Below are 22,022 nucleotides of genomic sequence, written 5' to 3'. Positions count from 1 at the left end.
AAACAAAGTTGTATAATTGCCTTTAATTTATTGGACTTGTGTGCCAGTTTTTTCCTGTCGGTATTTCCCTAGGCCTTGTTTATAAATGATGACATTGTCATTTCTCTGTTTGTTTATAGTACAACTTTTCCCCTACCACAGACATGTTACCTCTTATGTCATAGAACATGATTAACCGGTTTAAAGCAGATAATCCTGCTTGCTTGAATATGCCTTAAATGTTGAAGTACGTTATCATTGAATTTGTCAGTAAGCATTTTTCAAGGAATTTATACAATAATTTTCAATAGAATTTGGATGGACAAGGCATGAAATAAAGTGAATAAATGCCATTTAAAGGTATGTATAACCAAATTCTCAAAAATTACACCTGTAGCTCCATAACTTCACTTAGACCACATACATGAGCTATGTGTCTTGTACTATAACTAAAACTATGTGTCTTGTGTCTATGTGTCTTGTACTATAACGCAAACTATGTGTCTTGTGTCTATGTGTCTTGTACTATAACTCAAACTATGTGTCTTGTGTCTATGTGTCTTGTACTTGAACTGAAACAGAACCAGAAATTGGTCATGATCTCCAAACCATTTTACAATTCTTTTTGCAGTATTTAACCTCATGTTTTAATGACTCGAGCTGGTCTTGTAAATTGGTGTTTTATTGTGTTTATAAAACTCATTGAATTTAAGAAGAAAAAAATGCAATTAGTTCGAAACCTGGAAGTAAAATACCCAATTCATTAAATTCTTATCTGGAACCTTTAATAGTCATTACTGTTGACTTCTTTTTATTTTCTTGGAGCTGCAGTGTTCTTTGTTACCTTGTAGCTGCTAACATCTGTTCTTGAGCTTGGAGCTGATATGTTTTATTTGGCTTGTAAAACGTATGACTGAGAATACTTTGTATATGTAATGTTGCTGATGGTTACATTCAGCTTCACGTTTTCAAGACCGATAAATGTGTTTTCAGCTTGGAGATCTCACATTAAGAATCTTGATAACCTACAGAAACAACAAGATAGCTGGGGCCAGTTAATGACTTCAGTTGCAATTTAATGCAGGGTCAGTGTCAAGTATTTTCCCTAATCTTCAAAGGGAACACAAAGTTTACTTCTCATTATCTGTATAGAACCCTGCAACTGAGATAATGGAGTAGTTGTTTAATGATAAAGGTAGCTGGTCATATACCCTAAATAGAGAATTAATTATATGTATCTACTGTGACCATATGCATAGCTCACCATCTAATTTTGAAACAATTCAGACATATTAATTGGTTACTAATTTTGAAACAGTTCAGACCTATAAGTTGGTTACCATCTAATTTTGAAACAATTCAGACCTATAAATTAGTTACTATCAAGTTCTAAAACAATTCAGACCAATAAATTCATTACAGATAAGTTGAAAACTAAGTCTGCTATCTTTATACTAGAAATATGACCATTGTGCAGAAATGTCCGAAATGATACCTTTGACCCTACCATTGACAATAGTTTGAAAGAGGACAAGCCCTTCAGTTTGATGTATATACCAGTAATGTATGATATCATATCTGCTACACTGCAGAGTGTGCCAGTTAGCCAGTGTACAGAGTTAGTTGCTATTTTACCATTAAAGAATAATAAATGACTTAAGGAACTTGTGGGAAAGACCTTATAGATGTGCTGCAAATGAAAAGACCTTGTATAAGCTGCCACATAAAGAAAATTGATGTAACATTTAGAGACTAATTGTAGATAAAAAAATGCTTCAAAAGTTTTGTTTTTGACAAATATTTGATTCTTCTGTTTTGCATTGTTAAAAGTAAGTACATCTATAGCATATACGGCTGCATGTACACTGTACATAGGGTTAATAGATTCCATATTCTTAGAAAGTTCTTTTTTCAAGTGTTTAAGTGTTTACTTAACATTCATCTTCCATCGTCATTTGGTTTTGCAATTATCACATCACAATGAATGTCTGAAGTAGAAATGCATTTAGGAAGTATCAGTTTGCATTCATTTTCATGGCTTAGCACATTATGAAAATTATGCTGTTAAAGAGTTATCAAAAAAAGGGTGATACTGCAATCACTGATTGTAAACAAGAATTAAATTTTGTGAGAAACTTAACTGACAAAGTAGTATTCATGGAAGTGAATATGTTATAATATTTGCAATAATTTATCAGTGCTCAAAGAAACTTTTCCTTGCAGCACAGGCCCAGGACAAGTGGATTTAAAACAATAACTTGCCCTGACTTAAAATTTACCAAAACTAAGTAACAGAAAAGAGCAAAAGGCAACACGTTTAGTAAACTTCAACAAATAAAACACAAAGCAATTTAGAAAGAACTTATTTTGAATTAAATTCCAAATAGTCCTACAAGTTCTATCACATATCCAAAAGTAAAGAGTACTCTGAATGAATTATGAATCTGCTGTACCAATAGCTTGGAATACTTTGATGTGCTAACAGTTTTAATATATAGAATGTTTTTGAATTATGTAACAATCATCCCAAAATAGTGATTAGTCAGAAGTGTTCATGAGCACATTATAATTCTAATGAATAATTGAAACAAATAAATCCCCTCATATTTTAGCTAAGCACAACTAAACAACTGATTCCACTACAGATGATAAAATAGAAATAAATAATTTTGATGTAAACAAACTTAATATAAAAACCTAAGACACAATAATAGGACCAGGAACCCTCATTTTAAGTTGCAAACATGTTTTGGTCTTTTACTAAAATTTAGCAAACTACCTGGCAAAGATCAGTTAGATCATGTTTTTCCAAGGAGAAAACCAATGGCCTGAACTCCAGTCCAAGTAAATGTTTACTTACAAGTGATGATTATCATAAAGTATAATCTACAATGATAGACAAAAATTATCTATGTAATATGTTGTTTACAAAATGACCCATGACAATCTGCAAGCATAAAAAAATGCACAATATAGATATACATAACAATATTATTATGTATATATGTATTGTGTGTTTGATTTTTTGTATACAGAACAATACTTAGGGGCCCCAGGTGGTCAAGTAATCTAAAGTGCATCCCTTTGTCAATCACTGCTATCTCACCTCTGTCCATGTGGGTTCGAGCCTCGGGCACGGCCAGTGTAGGTATGTGAGAAAGCTTGCCAGTAACTTCACAGTGGTTTGTGGTTCTTATGGCGTTATTCTTAGATTCTTCCTCCACCAGTTATTCTGGCCACCATGCATAGCCTATCACGTACTGAAAAATGGTGTTTTACTCCAAACAAGTACAACAACATAAAAATACTATTATTAATTTGAAACTGTTCAAACTTCTACTTTCAGCAATATAAAACAATGCGTTAAATACTACTTTGTATGTATTTATTATCCTCTCAAAAAGTGTACTAAAATTTTAATCTGATTTTAGTTCACTAAAGGTGATGTTTTATCTAGTCCTGATGTAAACCCGAGCACTCAGTATGAAAATAATTCATACTTAACACTACTATCAAACAACACTTTCTTCACACAGACTTTGATTCTGTTAAACTTAAAGCAGTGCTTCCCTCCATTTCTTGGCATCAATTCAGGTCCAAAGGTTATATCAATATACTCCTTACAAAGTTGATGTTCATAATCATTTGAAATCTGGCCTGCTTTTTAGTGAATGATTAATTCATAGGTGGAGGGGGCAGGGGCTGCAGTTTTTTAGAACAAATTTCTGGCAGCCAAATAGCTTTGCATATGATTGGAATCATCTGCTTATTTCTTCCACATATCACACTGCAGGGCAATTAAGGTACAAGCACTGACCTGAAAGTCTTTCTCTGTCTGCCCCTCATTAGCAGAATGAGATATTTAACATAGCTATAGTCATTGCATATACTGCATGCATTTAGGAATGAGGTGTATGCATAAAATGTACGTAAGTATTGCCAGGTGGGTGTAATTTCAGTCTTAAGCAGTGTTCCCATTCACAGATAAATGTATGTGAATGTGCATTAACAGCACTAACATATACAAAACATTGACCTGATGTATGCAGTTCATGTACAAAAATGAAACCTGGTGCATTTGCAGCTTGATATCAGTGCCACTCAATTTGTGTCTCTTTATGAATGAGGGACCACGGGTGGCTGAGAGGTCTAAGGCATCTGACTTTAGAAATCACTCAGTACATTTCACCTCAGTCCATGCGAATTTGAGTCTCTATTCAACCAATGTGGGTCTGTGAGAAAGCCTTCCAATAGGTTCCCATGGGATGGTGGTTTTCCAGGACCTTCTTCCATGTATACTGGCCACCATGTATAGCCTATCACGTGGTGAAAACTCCACAACACAACACACTATTTCTAAATGATAATAAAGAAACCTGATCAAACACAGCTTATATGTGCATTTTTTATGATACGCATGAGAGGTTGCTCTTTTATGGCCGCCATATTGGCTGTGTCAGACAGAGTGGTTCTTTGTCCCTACTTTACTTATCATTGCATCTTTCTTTATGTGAATCAAGCTGGTAATAGTTTGCATTTGAGAAAAGTTTATTTCAGTTGTGTCAATAATCAATAACTGTACTTTGATCTTTGCTTACTTAGTTTTGAAAGACATCATTTCTTTCAACTGCTGATAATTGGTGATCTAATTATTATTCTGCTATCAATTACATGTACCAGGGAAATTAATCTTCTTAGTGTTTGTCTTTAATGCATCATGTCTACCATCCTTGCTTAGTCCAGGGTAAACAATAGCCAACAGATGTCTGCTTCAGTCAACTGGCATATTTGCTCTGGAAAATGGTATACACAACCAAGTATCAAACAATGCAGTGATCCCATAAGAGTTTCTCCCCATAATTTATAATTCATTGAATTAGCCTACCTAATTAAGTAATGGCTAATAAACACTTTCTTAAAGTTGTTGGAATTATCAGGCACAACTTTATAAAAGCATAAAACAGATGAAGCAAACTTCATACATACAGCCAAGTTGTCAGACAATCATCGTAAAGTTATACTGTCCATTCCAAAAAATAAATAACTCCATTTGTTTAGTAACAGTTTAGTTATGCTGTAGATGAAAGATTTACATATATTATTTAGATTTACATAGAATATGGCAGACAAAAAATGGCAGCCGTTTGAAATGTATCCAGACACTGCTTAATCAACATAAACATATGCATACATACTGAGCCATAAATGTTCTTTATTTTTACTTAGAAATGTTTTGGATAATTTATCAATACTTTAACTAGAGTATTCATCCTCTACATGTATGTACCAACACATGGTATTCAGATTAAATATACAATAAATGTATTTGCATGATTTCTCATTCAGTATTCATGGGCCATGGAAGCACAAACTTGGTTGCTCAACTTGTACCATCCTAATTATTTTTTTAACTGTTGTTCTGGGTTACATGATTTTTTCGAGTCGTAAGTTATGTGACACCTTATAAATCATTCAAAAATTACGTTGGAAAATGCACTCCAACTGAAACTTTAATTAAAAAAATATAAAACTGTGTACTTGAGATAAAACTCTTTAATCCACTGCAGCATCATCTGATCAATGTAGTCCTTCTCTCACATATTTTTGTAGCTTTGTCATGCCATGAAATATTATCATTGGAGGCAGCAGGTCACCTGATCTGGAAATTGCAAGGACTGAAGTCAGATTTTTTCAAATCTGCACTAGTCATGCTGATTTTCAGTCCGTCCAGACAAAAAGTACACTAGAATATCATCCATGGTAACACATTAATCCCTGGAGGTTTTGTCATTTTCTCATGAAATTGGAGTAGGAAACACATTTTGAAAGCTATTTCTAAATGCATCCGAAAACACCAAATCCCAGGTGATCTTTAAACAACATACTTCCTAGTTGTGTTAGAAACATCGTTTTTCATTGGCCATTTGGCATGAGCAGAAGGGTAAAAAAATTAAACTTCTTTTTATTTTATTTTTTTGCTAAACGGTGACCACTCTTTATTCCAAATGGCCATCTTATCCTATTTTTTGCAAAGGTTTATCTGTCTGTTTGCAGTCCATACTGATTTACCTTAGAACTGAGACCAAAAAGTCTAAAATCCTACACAAAATTGGATCCCAACCACAGGCTAATTTTGGATTGAAAAAAATTGATTCCAAAAATTGAGGTTTTCCCCTCTGTATTTTGTAGTGCAACTAGAAATTCCAGATTATTTGGTATCATTGTAGAGCTACATCTGTCAACCTTTCTATAATACCACCCACTTTAGTGTATCATGCATGACCATGATGCTACAGAGCTCGGCAGTAGGCTACTACCTCCTGCCACGTTAACTTGTCTCTAGAGTTTAATGTGTTAACAAGGATTTTTTAAAAACTTTTACAAATCGTCAAGGAATGGCTAAATTTGTAATTTATGTGCAGTGTTGATGCACAAGTGATTAAATACGCAAGGAATATTCAGATTTGATGATGTCATCAAATTGCACCCATTAACACATTAACCCCTGGAGGTTTTTGTCATTTTCACATGAAATTGGAGTAGGAAACACATTTTGAAAGCTATTTCTAAATTCATCCAAAAACACCAACTCCCAGGTCATCTTTCAATAACATACTGCCTACTTGTGTTAGAAACATTGTTTTTCATTGGCTCTTTGGCTCGCGCATGAGCAGAAGGGTACAAGTTGGAGTTTTTGGGGGGGGGGGGGCTAAACAGACCCATTATTTTTGTATTGAGACCATTCTTTATTCCAAATGCCCATCTTATCCCATTTTTTGCAAAGGTTGCCTTAGGTCTGAGACCAAAAAGTCTAAAATCAACTAGAAATTCCAGATTATTTGGTATCATTGTAGAGCTACGTCTGTCTACCTTTCTATAATACCACCCACTTTAGTGTATCACGCTATATACAGAGCTCGGCAGTAGGCTACTACCTCCTGCCACGTTAACTTGTCGCTAGGAGTTAATGTGTTAATGATCATATTGTTGGTGAAATCATCTGCTCTTCATGAATTTATTAAATGATTTTATTTTCTCCAAATCTTCTGGGTGATGCTGGATCATCGCTGTTCATGCACAAAGCACAGTATTGTGTCACTTTAAAAATTGTTTCTTTGTTTCAGTTTATTTTATAAATTCCAGTGAATACCAGTGAAAATGAACCAAAGTTAGCTTCCATATCTTGGACATCTTTGTGTATTAAAAAAAAGTAGGAAACAATCGGCACACTTAAAAGAATCCAAAGTCGGTTTCCGGTATTGGCTTGCTTTGCAAATAAAATAACCTTTATATCAATATTCTTTTTAAAATAACAGCTTCAGAATATCTAAAGGCAGCTGCCAAGGTCAGCTTGCTTTGTAATAAAAATAACATTTGTCTTTTGATGTTCTGTTTCCACCTAGATTTCGGCCACATGCAGTACAGTTTGTCTTTTAGTATATGCATTAGTGTTGTTTCAGTTAATTTAGTTATTCGAACATCATGTGTTCAACCAGTTTCATTGATTAATCGAGTAATACTTTTCATGATGGAGTTTCTTTAGGGTAGTGATAAATTTTTTAAATTTTTATTACAACTGAGTTGGAATAACCCCCAAAATATGTCAATTTAATGATACGGTTATAGAAATGATAATATAGACTATGCCAAATTAATGACAATATGAAGAATGTTTTGTTTGAGTCATGCTTTCTATTCATTTTTATAAACATCCTTTAGCAGTGACCCACATAAAAAATGGTAAATTAAAGTAAATGTGAACTTTTTGAATTTTTTGGAAGAAATGACCAAACGTTTGGACCTAGTATGATTTCCAGAAAAAGGGAGATGGTCCGGCAAATAAAGACAGCCTAAACCTGACATATGTGATTTGTAAATTGTGCAAAAGAGACTACATGTTCAGTGATTCGTAAAAGGCACATTTACACGATCTCAAACACAATTGTTTTTATTTTGATGTTATGATCTTTTCTCGACTTGTCTTCACACAGTGTTTATGAATAGACAACAATATATAGGCCTTAAGGGTCAATCACATTTTTATAAAATCTTCTGTAAAACATGTCCAAATTAAACATAAAAATTATAGTAAAAGGTAGGTTTTGACATGGTTTATATTTGTTTATCGTTTTAGATGGGATTCAGGTAAATTACACAAGTTCATTGCAATGCCAGCATCTAGTGTTTCTTCCAAGAGGATTTTCAGCCTAGCTGGCAATCTTATAAATAAAAAGCGGTCTCATATGAAACCAGAAAATATGAATGTAATATTTTTGTTTAAGAATATGAAGTCATACAGTCTTGCTTTGAATGTTGATTGAATGACTTAGTTGTAGCATTGAATGACTTAATTATAGCAACATGTACTTGATAAAATGACATAGTTGTAGTATCATGTATTACCTTAACACGTTGATTGAATGACTTAGTTGTAGCAACATGTATTACCTCAACATGTTGATTGAATGACTTAATTGTAGCAACAAGTACTTGATTGAATGACTTAGTTGTAGCAACATGTATTACCTTAATTAACAGAGGTGGGAAAACTTTCCAGTGCAAGTGCCGCATACACAAATTTACACCTTGTCGCGGGCTGCATAGTTCATTAAGTAAAATAATTAATATTTGAAATAGCAAAAACAAAAGGTTTTTCTAAATAACATCATAATTAATTTTCAGTTGTTAATATGTTGTTAATATTTGAAAACTTAAACTTAAACTTCAAAAGAAGCACATTTATTTGATAAACAGAGTAACATAAACAGAGTCAGTGAGAATGATGACTTGTTCCTAGGCTGCATGAAAACCCTTGGCTAGCCGCATGAAAGCCCTTGGCAGGCCGCGGGCCATAGTTTGCCCACCCCTGCCTTAACATGTACTTGGTTGAATCACTTAGTTGTAGCAACATGTACTGGATAAAATGACTTAGTTGTAGCAACAAGTACTTGATTGAATGACTTAGTTGTAGCAACATGTACTTGATTGAATGACTTAGTTGTAGCAACAAATATTACCGTAACATGTTGAAGACTCCTTAGTTGAAAATTTTTGAATTTCTTGGTATAAAAGACTCCTGTTAATGTTGATTAAGTTCATCATCAAATTAATAATCATGATTCAGTGGTTCTAGTCATGTATCTACTATCTTGTCATTACATCATTTACATGACAGATGATTTTACCTGTTCACTTGTTCTTGAGTTCTTGTTATAAACAAACACAATTTTGATCATTTGTTCTTTTATTAACCTGTTCATGTTTTAAACAAATGAACAAAGGTTTGATAATTTCCTTTTTATTAACTGGTTCTTGACTGCTCGGGTGACCTAGTGGTTAGTGTCTGCCTCGGATGTGGGAGGTCGCAGGTTCAAATCCAGGCTGAGTCATGCCATAGACTTATAAAAATGGTACTTACAGCTGCCTCACTTGGCGCTCAGTATTAAGAGGTTAGTGTTAAGACTGGTCGGCCTGGTGTCAGAATAATGTGACTGGTTGGGACATGATGCTAAACGTCTGCAGCATGATGCCCCAGTACTAGACATCACTCTAAACTGCCCACTGCAGACATCATAGCAGTATGACTAAGAAATTATTAAAGCTATGTTAAAAATCCAAATCACACATGCACACACATTAATCAGTTCTTGTTATAAACAAATGAACACAGCTTCGATAAAAATTTTTAAAATTAAATAATCATAGGAAACAACAATTCAAAGTAATTAAGTCCTATTACAAAAACTTTGGAGATTACCAGTAAGACCCTAGGTTAAATTGATGAACTGCTTTGATCATTACTGTCATGCAGCAAACATTTTTAATCTGTTAATGATCGATCATCAATTGGTTGGTGTAACAAATGATCGATCATTGATTGGTTGGTGTAACAAATGATCGATCATTGATTGGTTGGTGTAACAAATGATCGATCATTGATTGGTTGGTGTAACAAATGATCGATAATGAAATTTGAACTGATTCCCAACACTACTATGTACTGTTGACCAGGTTATGTCTGCCTTATAATCTCAACATGAAATTGCAGGTGGTATTTATTTGCCTTTTGATTTGACAGTTTAATCACACTTAATTTAGACGGATGTGTACATCAAGTATGTATGTGAACTTTATATTACCCACCCAGCTTGATGCCTTTTTTCCAACACATTGCTCGTTTAGTTCTGACAGCAGAAATTTGGGCACTGGCCAGTCTGATTTGGATTGTGATATTTTGTCAAACTTAGTTGCTCAGTGGTTTTGTTTCGTCATGTGAAATCTCATTGGATTTAGTTTCTGAGTTGCTGTATATGGTCTTGGTTAATTAAATTTTTGGAAATTAGATCACAGTGACATGATTTAAAGTATACTGTGATAAGGTCCAAACATTTAAACATAAACAACTTAGTTTATTTTAATGCCCATAAGGTAAAACAAACATTGCGGATATCAGTGACGACATATTTCCACACCGTTTAAGACAGCTGTTTAGTAAGATTTTTCAGTTAATTCAGTTATTAAAGTATTTGGCATATGTCAGTGACGTAGGAACTACCTGTTCCAATTCAATAATATATTTCATAGACTCATAGACCTGTACCGAAATCATTTCATATTCACTTTGGCCCCAAATAGTTTTTTAAATGAGGTATTTGTATACAGCCAAATAGTATGATGTAGCAGAAAACGAATAGTACAATTAGGTCAGCCTTCATGAACAGCAGACTCATTGTAATCAGAAAAGAACACCTAAATTCATATCGACAACCAGATGAACAAATTTCTGAATGAGTCTTGTATCCCGAGGGATATTAATCCAATGTCATGGTGGCAGACCAGTGCTGACAGGTTTTCTTTACTCTGTTCTTGCGCAAAACTTTAGCAGTGCCTCCAACAAGCATCCCAAGTGAACATCTATTCAGTGCTGCCCGCAACACCTTGTCAGACAACAGATGTTGTCTCCTGGCAGATATTGTCTAGAGACTCTTTTTTTTGTTAAAGCTATTGTATTCTTCATGCAGCGGTAACTGCTGACTGCTTTTGAAAATTTGAATCTTGCTATTCATTAGTTAAGGTATAAAGCATTATCCATACCTTTAACTGTAGCACTTTGATATTTTGGTAACACCTTAGTTAATTTGAACCTTCTTGTGTTCGTTCTTAGTTACTTTACAATTAATTAAAATGTCATTAGACTTGCTGATAAAATTATTTTATTTTGGAGCATTCAATCATTATTCATATTTGTATTTGGCTAAATAGTTATGGGTCTCTATTCATATTCAGCCAAATAGTTAAAACCACTATTCGGTTAAGCCCAGAAACCTTATCTAAAGATGACTATTCGGTAAAATGTTTCTGTTAATTCTCTTCTTAAAGTAGTTGACACAGTATAACCACTAATTTGATGTAGTACTATGGAACACTACTGCATGCATACATATACGTGTTTAAAAAAAAAACATCCATATTTGAAGGTCACTGCAGTTTCTTAGTCATGTAGATCCAAGAAAATTTGAGTCATTACATCCTGGTGTAATGTTTATTTTTCATTATGTACATATATGTTGTAGTGTTTATTGCAGAAAGGAAAATATTGGACCCAAAGGCCCATACCAGGTCAAAAATTGGGGTCATCTCGAAATTCAAGCAGATATAATTTTCATGCAGGTACTCTTGTCATAGATTTATTAATCTCAGAAATAACCACTCATTTTTTTAGCATCACATGTACCAACTATACTCAGTTATGAGTTCAGCTGCAAACTGCACAGACCCAGATCTTTGGTGCATAAAGTGCTGGCAGATCTGGGTCTGTGTAGTTTGTTAGGAATAATCAGCTGAATAAACAACATAGACCCTGATCTGCTGGTGCACTATGCTATGGCATATCTGGATCTTTATTGTTTGCAGTTTGACTTCTAAGTGATACTAGTTTTTGTTGAATAACAAATACACCACAATTTTCAGCATTCCCATGTGTGTCAGAATAACTATGCTATCCATGATTCAGTTATGTTAGTGATCAAGCTAGTGATAGCAATCTGCATTAGTCAAGACTTTACAACAACTGATTCGGTGTGTATATCTTGCTGGAAAAGTAGATAGTTATTGCGGAAATTAATAAATGCATGACTTGTGTGATGTACTCATCATCATCAGCCTCTTTTTGCACACTATACTATGATTTGTATTATATTCCTCATGTCTGAGTAACCATTCTCTTGAATTTATATTTGACATTTGAGTCTACATTTTTTTCCCTGTGAATGTTATTTTAAAAAATAAATGCAACAGTATGGATGTATTGTTTTTGATGATTTTTTCTGCTTTTCTTGACCTTTGCAATCCATGACCATCAACCGTGTGTTCTTGATTGGTGCCCAAGCCAGTCAAAATTGCTATTTCTTCAGTGTTATTTTGTGTACCCTGTGGGCACCATTTGGTAATCTGCTTGAATTAGAGATGCAAAAATAGGAGTCTTCAGCCAAAGAATGGAGCCTAAAATGAAGCCTGATGTAGCAGCACAAAATAACATCATAATGATTATATTGATGATTTGTATACATTGTAAGAAATATTCAACAAATTCTGTTGTAAGAGGTGAAAAAGTCGCACAGCAGATGAAACAGTTGCAGTTTCAGCTAGTCAAGGCATGCACATTGTCAGGGTGTGCAAATATCTATCAGCTGTAAACCTCAGGTGCTAATCAGAGGAAGGGTGGTGTTTTGAATGCTTTTGATTATATGGTATCATTGAGGTTATTGGTACAAGATCTGGTATAGTGGTAGCAAGCAGGTAATTAATTGAGACTACAGTATAAGAAAGGTAATATATACCGAGTTATATGATCCTTAAGTGATTAAAAATGCATTCCATTCTATACTGTGAAGAGCATGGACCTTTATTTCTTATCCATTTAATATTGTATTTTTGATCTTGTGTTCAATACAGGTATTGGATTGGTATTTCCAAATTGTACACCTAGACTTTAATATTTTAATGTTTTCATATAATTCATCATATCAGTATTCTTCCTTGCACCAAATTGAACGTTTATTTGTCCCAATTTGCTTTAAGTTCATATAATCTATGTTACATGTACATCTCGGCCATCATATTCCTTATTTGTTCTTTATGAAGTTGAATGGACAGTGTGAGCACCTGATCTGCTACAGTAATAAATGATGGTGGATCATGTTCTGTACAGTATACATTTGGATGCTTGTTGTCAAGGAGAAAATACTGGATATTTACTTATTTACAAAATAAAAAAATTCAAAAGATGCTAAATTCAGTTATATTCATTTTTCAGTTATGTATCAGCAAGGGGGATATTATAACAATGACACAGATGATAGATGGAGGTTGGTGGGAGGGAACTCTGAATGGCAAAACAGGATGGTTTCCAAGCAATTATGTACGGGAGATAAAACCAGGTATGTTGCCATTATTGATTAACTATATCCATATTCAGAGTTTTTGTACATATTATTAAAGAAATAACTGCAGACATTATTAAGGAAATGGCTGTACACATTATTAAGGAGATGACTACACATTATTAAGGAGATGGCTATGCACAATATTCAGGAGATGGCTGTACACATTATTAAGGAGATGACTAAACACAGTAAGGAGATGACTATACACATTATTAAGGAGATGACCACACATTATTAAGGAGATGGCTATACACAATATTAAGGAGATGGCTATACACATTTTTAAGGAGATGACTACACACAGTAAGGAGATGACTACACATTAAGGAGATGACTATACACATTATTAAGGAGATGACTGCACATTATTAAGGAGATAACTACACCTTATTAAGAAGACGACTACACATTAAGGAGGTGGCTACATGCAGTATGAAGGAGATGGCCACGCATTATTAAAGAGATGACTACAGACATTATTAAGGAGATGATTGCATGATTAAGGAGATGACTACACATTATTAAGGAGATGGCTCCACATTATTAAGGAGATGACTACACATTATTAAGGAGATGGCTATACACATTATAAAGGAGATGATTGTGCACATTATTAAGGAGATGACTATACACATTATTAAGGAGATAACTGCACACATTAAGGAATAAGGAAATAGCTATGCACATTATTAAGCAGATGGCTACATACATTATTAAGGAGATGACTTTACACTTATTAAGGAGATGATTACACATTATTAAGGAGATGAATACACATTATTAAGGAGATGATTACACATTATTAGGGAGATGATTACACATTATTAAAGAGATGAATACACATTATTAAGGAGATGACTATACACATTAAGGAGATGATTACACACATTATTAAGGAGATGACTACACATTATTAAGCAGATGACTACACAGATGATTAAGGAGATGACTATATACATTATTAAGGAGATGACTACACATTATTAAGGAGATGGCTATACACATTATTAAATTGATGACTACACATTATTACGGAGATGGCTGTACACATTAAGGAGATGACTACACATTACTAAGGAAATGACTATACACATTATTAAGGAGATGACTATACACATTATTAAGGAGATGACTACTTATTAAGGAGATAACTACACACATGAGAGATGGCTGTACACATAAAGAAATTGGCCATAGACTTTGTTAAGTGATTTCTGTACACATTAAGAAAATGGCTATGCATGTTATTAAGGAGATGATTACACATTATTAAGGAGATGACTGTACACATTTTTAAATGGATGACTACACATTATTAAGGAGATAACTGCACACATTAAGGAAAAAGCCACACACATTATTAAGCAGATGGCTACACACATTATTAAGGAGATGACTACTCATTGTTAAGGAGATAAACTACACACACAAAAGAGATGGCTGTACTCATAAAGAAAATGGCTATAGACTTTGTTAAGTGATGGTTGTGAACATTAAGGAACTGGGTATACGTGTGACTACGAAGATAACTGCACACATTAAGAAGATAGCTGGACACAATATTAAGCAGATGGCTGTGCACATTAAGGAGATGACTACCAGTGTATCCCCTAGTGGTGAAAGACTGAGAGTAAAAAATCCACATGGTGTTAGAGTTGGCATCGGGCTGAGTAAAACACAAACGTTGGTATCAAAACTGGGGGGGGGGGGTCAAATTAAAATGTTGAGGGGGGATACATGAAGCACAAATGAGGGTGAAGGGAAACACTGGACTACTCATTATCAAGGAGATAACTATACACATTGTTAAGGAGATGACTATACACATTGTTAAGGAGATGGCTATACATTATTAAGGAGATGACTATATACATTATTAAGGAGATGACTGACTACTCATTTTGAAGGAGATAACTGCACACATTATGAATGAGATGGCTGTACACATTGTTAAGGAGATGACTATACACATTATTAACGAGATGACTGCTCATTACGAAGGAGATAACTACACACATTATGAATGAGATGGCTGTACACATTGTTATGGAGATGACTATACACATTATTAAGGATATGGATGTACATGTTATTAAGGAGATCACTGTACACATTAAAGAGATGACTTGCACATTATTAAGGAGATCTCTACACATTATTAAGGAGATGGCAGTACACATTAAGATGATTTGCACATTAGTAAGGAGATGACTACACAATAAGGAGATGACTCACATAATTTAAAAGATGGCTATACATCTTTTTAATGATATATATACATATATACATATTAAGGACATGGATCTATACGTTAAGGAGATGACTGTACACATTTTTAAGGAATATGCTAGACATATTAGAAAGATATATGCACAAATTATTAAGAACATGGATTCATACATTGAAGTGATGACTGTACACCTTAAGGAGACTGATGTGTACATTATTAAGAAGATGAATACACATTATTGTGGAGATGAATACACATTAAGGAGATGCTGTACACATTATCATAGAGATGACTGGAGATGACTACACATTAAGGAGATGACTGCACATTATTAAGGAGTTGGCATTACACATTTAGGATATGTCAATGCACATTAAGGAGATGACTACACATGAAAGCAATAACTAAACATTAATAAGGTGATGACTACACATTACTAATGAAATAGCTGTACACATTTTTAAAGAGATGGATGCATGAGACAGTCTTCATTATTTCATTATCAGCATGTACTGTATATGTCAGAGTATTTTATGTACATGTGTATGTATGTGTGTGTGTATGTATGTATGTATGTATTGTTTGCAAGTTCAAGGACAAAGTTCAGCACTTGATAGGCTATACATGACAGCCAGTATATTCAGTAGAGGAAAAAACTGGGAAAACCCCAGGAAGAATCACTGACCCACAGGAAGCTACTGGCAAGCTTTCTCGCATGCCCAAGGTAGTTTAGCAGAGACTTTAATTGACAAAGACATGTAAGTTGTCATTTGATCGGTAAAGGTGAGCACCTTAGACAACTTGGCCACCCAGAACCTTGTATGAGTGTGTGTCTGTCAGTACATAACGTATGTTGGGATTAATTGCATGTCAGTACAGTCCTGGCTAATTACAACTGTAGTTCTAAAAATATAAAGGAACACATTGCAACAAGATTTTGGGAGATAGATCCTTGCAAATTAAAGTAAATATTTTCTTCCAAAGACCAAATGGAATGATTTTGAATCAAGGTTTTTGTAAAAATAAGCAGATTAAAACCATGGTAGAATGAAAAAGATGATGTCAAGAAAATTTGTATTTTGCATACAAGTTTATTGTATGAAATATTAATATGTCAAATAAAATATTGTCTACTCTTTTTAATTAATTACACATTTAAAATAATGCTGACTCTCAATTTAGTAAATTATATTCCTTTTTCAGGTTCATTTCTATTTTTAAATATATGTTTGCTGACATTTTTAGTACATATCAAGCAATTTACATGTGGGAAATAAACTTTTAACAACTTGGGGTTTGAATATTCCATTCTTTGATTTCTTACACTCTGTTAGAGCTCTTGTTAGCAGGAGTTCCTGTTTCTGTCTTCCAATTTCTGGTCCTGTACTGTCAGTTTCAAAACTTTGATGTACCTTTATATTTGACTCAATTATTGTCAAGCTCACATTAGTGGGAAAGATGATGCACTTTTTTTTCAGTGGCAGTCGCAAAACAGTTAGTGGGAAATGAGATGAAGCAGACACTTTTTTAGTGGCATCATCATTAAGGTTTTGGTTAAAGGTTTTCACTTCCATATATTTCCTCATATTCTTGATGGATTCTCATTATGCTTGGCATAAATCATTTGAAGCTAAAACAGTTTGTGACCTACTCACTTGCCTTGTTTATATGTACCTTGTGGTCAAGGTTAGAGTCGTAGAAAATTTGTATTAAGATTTTTGGTTTTTCATTTGCTTATATTTCCTAAACCACTCAGTGGATTTTCTTTTTAATTTGGATAAATTATTATTAAGCTGTGCAGTTAATTTGGTGATGTGCACATATGCTTACCACTTTGACTTTTGTGGTCAGGGTCACAGTCGTAGAAAACTTTGCAACATGATTTTGGTTTAAAAAAATTCTTTGCTTACATTTCCTGAAGCCTGTGATGGATTTTCTTTATAATTGGAATGAACTTTGATGAACAATTTGTTCTGCAACATTCTCACCTCATTGATCATGGGGTCAAGGTCACAGTCATATAAAGTTTGCATTAAGGTTTTGGTTAAACTTTTTCATTTGCTTATATTTCCTAAACCCATTTATTGATTTTGTTAATATCTCAGATGAATCATTAAGACACTAAGACAGTTTGTTCTGTAACATGGTAACTCAACCTTTTGACCTTGGGGTCAAGGTTATGTTTTGCAGCAATGTTTTGGTCATGGAATTGACATGCTCGCCCTGGCCTTCATGCTGAATGTTGCCATTAACTTCCATTTTCAAAATTCTACAGAGAGCATTGCTTGATGCAAGACAACAATTCAAACAAACAGATTGGAATAATCGTTGTATTAAAAGATTTAATTTTCTGTACCTCTTTATTTTCTCAGAACCACCAAGCAGTGTTGTCAGCAAGGTACAGGATCCTAAGCCCAACAGGGAGAGTATGCAATATTACCACAATGTGGTAAGTAATTTAGGCACATTTCATTTTGGATTTGAGTTGATAGTTTGCAATTCTACCACAGTGTGGGAAGTAATTTAGACAAGGTTCATCTTGGATTTGAGTTCATAGTATGTAATATTACTGCAATGTTTTAATTAATTTAGGCAAATGACATTTTTTATTTGAGTTTTTCATTTTGCAATATTACCACAATATGGTAAGTAATTTAGGCACTATCCATTTTGGATACGAGTTGATAGTTTACTATATTACCAAAATGTTTTAAGTAATTGCAGCACTTAGTGTTGGATTCGAGTTGATAGTTTGCAGTATTCCCAAAATATGATAAGTAATTCAAGCACTGTTCATTTAGAGCTTTTGGCTCTTGAGTCAGCTGCATACAGCATCATGTATGGATGTGACTTTGCTAAATTTGATTAGCATGACCTATGTTTCATGCTTTATTGACTGTCTGGGTCAGACATGATTTATGACTACATTGCTTGTGTTATCAAACTTTACTTCTGCAAACAACATTGCCCAATAATTACCAGTACTTATGCTTATAGTGAATAGGGTTACCATAATTTCAGCATTGGCTAAAGTTTCTTTATCTTTATAACTGCACCAATTCATTGATGCTTAAAAGACTTGGAGTGGTAATTCTAATTTTGGAGTGTTGTCATAGTTCTGTATTTGTGGGACTCACTTGGTTGGGCTTGGCTTTTACTGTCTTGTGCTGCAGACTTGTGATTTTATGCTGTTATTTAGCTTTTTTCAAATATTGGAAAGTAATGTACTACTTTTAGAAATGCTGTGTTACACAGCTTCTTTAAGGATCTAGTCATTCAGGCAGCAGACTCGAGTAACGATGGTTACTTATGTAATTGAATATCAGTATAATTGATCCAAGATCATCATAATTCACAGTAAATTTATATGCACGTAAAGGCAAAATAATTTTCAGCACCACTTTGGACAGTTCTCAGACTTGTTGCTTTAACTCATTAACCGCTGGCGGTTTTTATCGTTTTTGCTGAAATGCGAGTAGGAAACACATTTTGGGGGCTATTTCTGAATACATCCTAATACATCGACTTCAAGAGATTTCCTATTAACCTAATGCCTTGTTTTTCATAGGCTATTTTTCTTGAGCATGAGCAAAGGGGTAAAAGTTGGATTTTTATTTTTTTTTTTGTGCTTAAAGGACCCATTATTTTCGTATCGAGACCACTCTTTATTCCAAATGCCTATCTTATCCAACTTTTTGCAAAGGTTCCATTGTCTGTGTGCAGTTGAGACCTGTCTGCCTTAGATCTGAGGCCAAAAAGTCTAAAATCCAAATGCAAAATCAGATTCTGACCACGGGTGAATTTTGGGTGGAAAAAATCAGGTCCAAAAAATTAGGTTTTTCCCTCTGTATTTTGTAGTGCAACCAGAACGTCCAGATTATTTGGTATCATTGTAGAGCTACATCTGTCTACCTATATATAGTACCACCCACTTTAATGTATCATACATGACCTTGACACTACAGAGCTCAGTAGTAGGGTACTACCTCCTGCTGCGTAAACGTGGCACCAGGGTTAATGATTTCAGCAGGTTTTGACAATTTTAAACTTGCTTTTTGTATCTCGAAGAAAAACTGAGTATACTGTAAGATCTAGTAAATGTCATTAAAGGTATTTATTTTTCTCATTAAGAATCCTTTCTTTTTCAGGTGTTACAAAATGTGATAGAGACAGAGAGGACACATGTCCAGGAGATGACCCATGTATTGCAGACCTATATTAGGCCGATTCTTACTGCTGGCATGTGAGTAATTACCCAACATGCAGCGGTATCTGCATATTTATCTGGACACAAGTGAAATACTCAAAATCAAAATATTTTAACGTCTTTAAATTTTAGTGAATCTTTAATTGTGGTATATTATTAATGTAAAATTTTAGTAAATTACCAATGGGTAAGATAAAAAATAAAAATGGTGGTGATACTTTTACCCACTCACATGAATAGTGATGTGTGCTTGGCAAAAAGAAATATGGTCGTTTTACTCCATCACAAGGGATTGTAAAACCAAACATTAATCAGAGCATTTTTTATAGTCCACATCCTTAAATAAAGTGGTATTTTTTTAGAGGTGTATAGTATTACTAGTTTGCTGGTTTACAGCAGTATTTTTTCCGGTAGTACATACCACTGTACTTTTTCACTGTACTTGTACTTCACTCATTTCCATTTGCAAGGGATGTTTGGAAATTTCCTAGTAATCTTATTACAGATTGAATGATATTAACAGGATCTTTTTCATTTTCCATTACAAAATAATTCAAATTGTTATTATTATTATTATTATTATTAACAAAAGAACTGTATCTGTCACCAATTAATTTTGAATATTACAAATTGAATTACATGTATATATAAAATCCTTGAATCACATGTTTGACATGTGTCACATATGCCGACTTGATGGCCAAATGTGATGTTGTGGAAAATATGCAGACCAAATCCAACATTTGGAAAAATTTCATATAAAAAATGTCAGTATTGATCTATTTACTAGCATAATGCATTAGGTCATGTATTCCTGAATCATCCTGAGACTTTCAGGAGAGCAGTTGTTTTCTGTTTGAATTTATTTAATATCCCAAGTCCACTAACTATTTTTTTGTTTGTTGAATAAGTGTTTTACTGTCCCTCTCTTCTAAATATCTTGGGGGTTTTTGCATCCCACTCCAAGTTTTCTTGCCTGGTGTAGTTGGTAAATTGTAGGCTTCAGTGTCAACACTTCCTACTTTTATCAGCAAGCTCTCTAATGTCAGCACAATGTTTTTTCACAAGGTTCAGCTATAGTGTAAGCTTAATCGTCCCACTTTAGTTAAAGATTTTAGTTTGCAACTTAAGTTACGCAACAATTGAAATACAGATAGGAAGTGCATCTTCTATAAGGTACTGATGAGTTATTATTCAGGATGGGGGGAAGGGGTGTTCAGTTTTCTTTTAAGCTGTGATATTGTTTTCTTTTATCTCAAGACAGTTGGGTTTTTTCAAACTTTGCAGTGAAAACATAAATCAGAGCAAGTTATTTTTTTCAAGCTATTGACAGATGGAAACTGTTTTTAAAACAGGATCAGGCCCTTGCCACAAAATATCAAATTGTTGGTCCCAAATATTATTGCAATATACCATGGTTACATATTGCAGTATATTCAGAAATGCAGAGTTATTTTGTGGTACAAAATATTTGGTGTACCTATTTCTTTTTGTATATCAAGGGAGGCAACTCAAAATTAGGTAGCTGATTAGTAACAATAGTAGTTACTTCCCTTAAATTAAAATAAATTCCATTGAATAGCAAATAGTTTTGTTATTCCATCTGATCTTATATAACTTAGTATCATTTAAACCCTCTGTGCATCAGTGTTTTATAATTGCATAAGAAATATTGCTGATATGAAACACTAATTTAACTGTAGCTCTTAGATTTCTATCTTGTCCAAGATGGCTTATAACTGAGGTTTCAGTGGTTACTTATATAAAATTACATATGTTTAAATTCATTAAATTTAGATTAATTGAAATAAAAATAAAACTGAGTATTTTCACTATTGCTAAAATAGATGAAACAATTTAATCTACATATGAATTTACCACACACACCCCCCAAACCACTTGCACACAAATATTGAGAGAGGTTATAGAGTGTACATTACAGATGACAAAAGCAAAAAGTCTTTCCTTGTAAAGTTGAGTGTAGTGTAAAACAAATACATTTCTTTGGTTTTGTTTTTGTTGAAGTTATCTAACCTTGTTTTATTCCTGCTACAGCTTGAGTACCAGTGACTTTGCAAAATTGACAGGAAATCTTGAAGACATAATTACATTCCAACAGAAGTTTTTGATATCCATAGAAGAATGCTCCAAGTAAGTTTTA

General features: G+C 33.8%; 1 protein-coding gene across 12 annotated transcripts in view; it reads left to right on the top strand.

Moving 5' to 3' along the window:
* The window catches only part of LOC149799253 (rho guanine nucleotide exchange factor 7-like), a 115,886-nt gene that overhangs the window by 15,869 nt on the left and 77,995 nt on the right, over positions 1-22,022 (top strand). For all 12 annotated transcript variants that reach the window (XR_016421124.1, XM_089958539.1, XM_089958535.1 and 9 more), the window contains exons 3-6: positions 13,295-13,418; positions 18,027-18,103; positions 19,803-19,897; positions 21,917-22,012. Coding sequence is in view for 11 of the 12 variants with exons in the window: in XM_089958539.1 (XP_089814665.1) it covers positions 13,295-13,418; positions 18,027-18,103; positions 19,803-19,897; positions 21,917-22,012 (392 nt within the window). In the remaining variant the exon portion in view is untranslated. The remainder of the gene's footprint in view (positions 1-13,294; positions 13,419-18,026; positions 18,104-19,802; positions 19,898-21,916; positions 22,013-22,022) is intronic.

Source organism: Sinohyriopsis cumingii, chromosome 5 (assembly GCF_028554795.1).
Source record: "Sinohyriopsis cumingii isolate HCF-2022 chromosome 5, ASM2855479v2, whole genome shotgun sequence".
In the NCBI taxonomy this organism is placed as follows: domain Eukaryota; kingdom Metazoa; phylum Mollusca; class Bivalvia; order Unionida; family Unionidae; genus Sinohyriopsis; species Sinohyriopsis cumingii.
Note: the sequence above shows the minus strand (reverse complement) of the source record. Positions and strands in the feature narration are given on the sequence as shown.